The following is a 3,995-nucleotide window of genomic DNA, read 5'->3' as shown; positions in this document are numbered from 1 at the left end:
TTAATTAACCCATAATATCCTACAACATCAGCCAATTGTGCATCATCTTTAGCACTAGATCTACACATTGTTGTTGCTTCCATATAAACACCACTATTTTGTGTCGTTCTCTCTGCATCCTTAGTATGAAATCGCTGCCCATTAATAACATATCCCTTATAGGATATGACTGCTTTACGAGGACCATGTGCTAATCTTGATAACATAGCATCAAATTCTGCAGTAGAAAACTACAGAAGGAAACATTTTTATCACATAATTTAATCGTAATTTCAGATTAATACAAATTTGATGCTATGTTAAAAATTATTGGCCCATACCTTTTCTTCTAACCACAAGGGAAAAAGCTCAGTATGTTGTTTCCAAAGTAGAGTGTGATTGGTTCTTAAAGTATTGTTATTCTTTTTTAGTTCTTGTAGATGCATCCTATATTTTAAAAAAAAATTAATCACCATCAATAATTAAGCGACAGTGAAATTAGAAGATAATAAGTTTATCCACTCACTCTAAATATTGCTCTGTGACAGCTAAATTGAATAATACATAGCGATGTGCACTAGCTAGATCCTTATCATTTAGTGTAACAGTTACACCACGATGAAGTGGATGACCTTCAAGTATCACATCACTATCATTATATTCGTTACGTCCAATGAAGGAACCTTCGTCATTAGATTGTTTCAAAAATGATGCACAAAAGCGCATTGACTCATCAGCAAGGTAACGTTCAGCAATAGATGCTTCGGGATGTGTAGGTTGCATCACATACCCTTTAAGTAACTTCATATATCTACAAATAAAGAAGGAACCTTCCTCATTAGTTAAGGGAAATTCATGTTATACTATTGAAAGGTTACTAAAAATATTTACCTTTCAAAGTGATACATCCATCGAAATTGAACAGGACCACATAATAACACTTCTCGTCCAAGGTGAACAACTAAATGTACCATAGAATCGAAGAATGAAGGAGGAAAATATCTTTCAAACATACAAATTGTTTCAACTACTTCTGCTTCCAATTCTATGATTTCTTTTACGTCAACCACATGTTGGCATAATCCATTAAAAAATTTGCTAAGTCTTATAATTGCCTCTCTTGGACCATCCTCCATCAATCCTCGAATGGCCACTACCAGTAATTGTTGCATTAAGACATGGAAATCATGAGACTTAAGCCCCATCAACTTACGTTCCTCAACTACTACACAGTTACTAATGTTTGAGCTATAACCATCAGGTAACTTTAAATCAAATAACCTTTGGCAAAACATTGTCTTCTCTGATCTAGAAAGTGTGTAAGATGCTGCTGGAAGTCGTATAATCCCATCTTTCTCCACCGGATGCAAGGCCTTCTTGATACCCAAATCCTTTAAATCCAATCGAGCATTAAGATGATCTTTGGATTTTCCATTCAAGCCCAACAATGTGCTAATAATACTATCACACATATTTTTTTCTATATGCATAACATCCAAATTATGACGAACTAACAAAACCTACAAAGATTAAAGACACATCATCAACAAATTGAAGTTACATTTTATAAGCTTAAACTTTCAATTTTAAATAACTTCAAAATATATTAAACTAACCTCCCAATATGGTAGATTGAAAAATATAGATTTCTTCTTCCACATTCCTTCCACCTTATTATCCCGACTCCTTTTTTTGGGATTCATATTTTTTCCAAAATCGTTGGTAATTTGATTTAGTTCTTCAACAATTTCACTACCACTCAAAACTTTAGGGGGGCCTCTTTCTTCTGTAGCTCTATTGAACCATGCTTTCTTAGACCGATATGGATGATCAAACGGGAGAAATCTCCTAGTATTTTGGTATGAAAATTTTTTACTATGTTTCAGCCTAGTTGCACATGTATCATTACCACAAATCGGGCAAGCTGTCTTGCCTTTGGTTGTACACCCAGCAAGATTTCCATATGCAGGAAAATCGTTTATTGTCCACAACAACATTGCCTTCAAATTGAAGAAGCTTTTGTCGAATGCATCATAAGTATGCACTCCATTATTCCACAATTTGTTTAAGTCTTCAATAAGAGGCTCCAAATAAATATCAATATCGTTTCCAGGTTGTTTACGACCTGGAATCAATAATGACAAAAATGTATTTTCGTCCCTCATGCACAACCAAGGTGGTAAATTATAGATAACAAGCATCACTGGCCAACAACTATAAGTGGAGCTTAGACTTTTATAGGGGTTAATTCCATCAGCAGCTAGTCCGAGCCTAAGGTTGCGTGGTTCAAGATTAAACTCTGGCCATCTTTCATTAATGGAATCCCAAGCAGGTGTATCCACTGGATGTCGCATATTCCCATCAATACTTTTATGAGTGAAATGCCACCTTAAGTTTTCAGCCATTTCTTTTGATCTAAACAATCTTTTCACTCGGGGTATTATCGGAAAATACCTCAAAACTTTGGCAGCCTCACCAACTTTAACATTCTTTGTGTGTTTATCAACTTTCCATCTAGAAACACTACACTTTGGACAAACATCCATTTTAGCCTTCTCCTTTCTAAATAAGCAACAATAATTAATACAAGCATCAATCTTTTCATATTTCAAATCGAAATTTCTCAAAAATTTCCTAACTGAGTACATGGAATCAGGAAGTACATTGTTTTTGGGAAACATATCACAAAGGAGTTCTAATAGTCTAGTAAAACTTTTGTCTGTCCAACCATTCAGATTCTTCAACCTATATAAACCTACAATTGATGAAAGTTTTGTGTATTTCTCACACCCTTCATATAAAGGAGTTTCCGCATGCTCCAACTTCTTTTGAAGATCTTCGTTAACAAATTCATCATCTTCACCACCTCCACAACCTATATTATTGTCCACATCATCCATGGCAGCAGTCGTGTATAAATCAAATGCATCCATATCATTCGAAACTTCGTCAACTTGAGTATCAATGGGTTGCTCTCCATGGTGAACCCAAATACGATAAGTTGGATCCATTCCGGTTATAACTAAGTGCTCAAAAACATCAACAACACAATGATGATTTAAGTTTCGACACTTCTTACAAGGACAGATAATTTTATTTGGAAAACCATAATTTCTTTCTACCATTTTCACAAAGTCCCATGCCGCATCCGTGTACTCTTTTGTAGCTCTACATATTTTTAAAAAAAAAAGAGATTAACCTTAATATATTTTCTTAGGCCTTCAATATTACTTGAAATTTAAAGTTATTTTTGAAATAATACCTGTTTAGTTTCACCCAATTTTTGTTCAACATTTTCTTCACTTAGCTGCTATCTAAGCTAGCTATATAAGTCCTAGTCTTCTTCATAATCAAAAAAAAAAAAAAAAAATCAGATCAAGAGAAAAAAGGACAAAGATATCTAGTTGTTTATAAATTTATTTATATGTGAGGAGTGTGACATATATAGGCAAAGATACTTTGCCTTATAGGATTCATACTTTATCAATTGTTCAATAAAGAATATGAGATCAAGTTCGAAACTGGAGTAGAGACAAAGATCACAGTGATCTTTGTTCTTCAACCAATATAATTCTTGTGTTGGTTTCATTATTTCTTTTCTTCTTCTCTATTTAGTTTTCTGAGCTATATTCATTTTGGTTCACTTCTGTTTTTACTAACATTACATTCTACACTCTACACATTTATTTAAATGTGCCATTGAATATGTTGTTCTAGTTTTGAGAAAGAGTTTCCTTTTAACTACTGACTTTGTTATTTGATCATGAGTATAACATTTAGAACAAGAGATAATACCAATACAAACAATAAATTTAGTTCAAGTTTGATTTAAACAGAATAACAAACAAATAAGATCATTCAATCTCTATAAGCATATAAGCCCATTAAGGATTAAACCTGATGCTCTACAGAAATGTCTTCTCTCTCTCTCTTTAACCTAAGGTAGAAATGTCTTCTCTCTTTATCCGAAGGAAAAGTACCTGCAACAATGCACAATATGTTTCAATAGGATTAAA

The 3,995-nt window shown here is 33.4% G+C and overlaps 1 protein-coding gene across 1 annotated transcript; it reads right to left on the bottom strand.

The window, feature by feature from the left end:
• Nucleotides 1-501: 501 nt before the first annotated feature.
• LOC133805867 (uncharacterized) lies at nucleotides 502-3,273 on the bottom strand. Its single transcript, XM_062244014.1, has 4 exons — nucleotides 3,242-3,273; nucleotides 1,596-3,147; nucleotides 871-1,499; nucleotides 502-790 (listed from the first exon to the last, which is right to left on the bottom strand). The coding sequence occupies exons 1-4, from the start codon at nucleotides 3,271-3,273 to the stop codon at nucleotides 502-504; spliced, it is 2,502 nt and encodes an 833-aa protein (XP_062099998.1).
• Nucleotides 3,274-3,995: the final 722 nt, after the last annotated feature.

This window comes from Humulus lupulus, chromosome X (assembly GCF_963169125.1).
Source record: "Humulus lupulus chromosome X, drHumLupu1.1, whole genome shotgun sequence".
NCBI lineage: Eukaryota > Viridiplantae > Streptophyta > Magnoliopsida > Rosales > Cannabaceae > Humulus > Humulus lupulus.
This window is presented reverse-complemented; position numbering and strand designations above follow the sequence as displayed.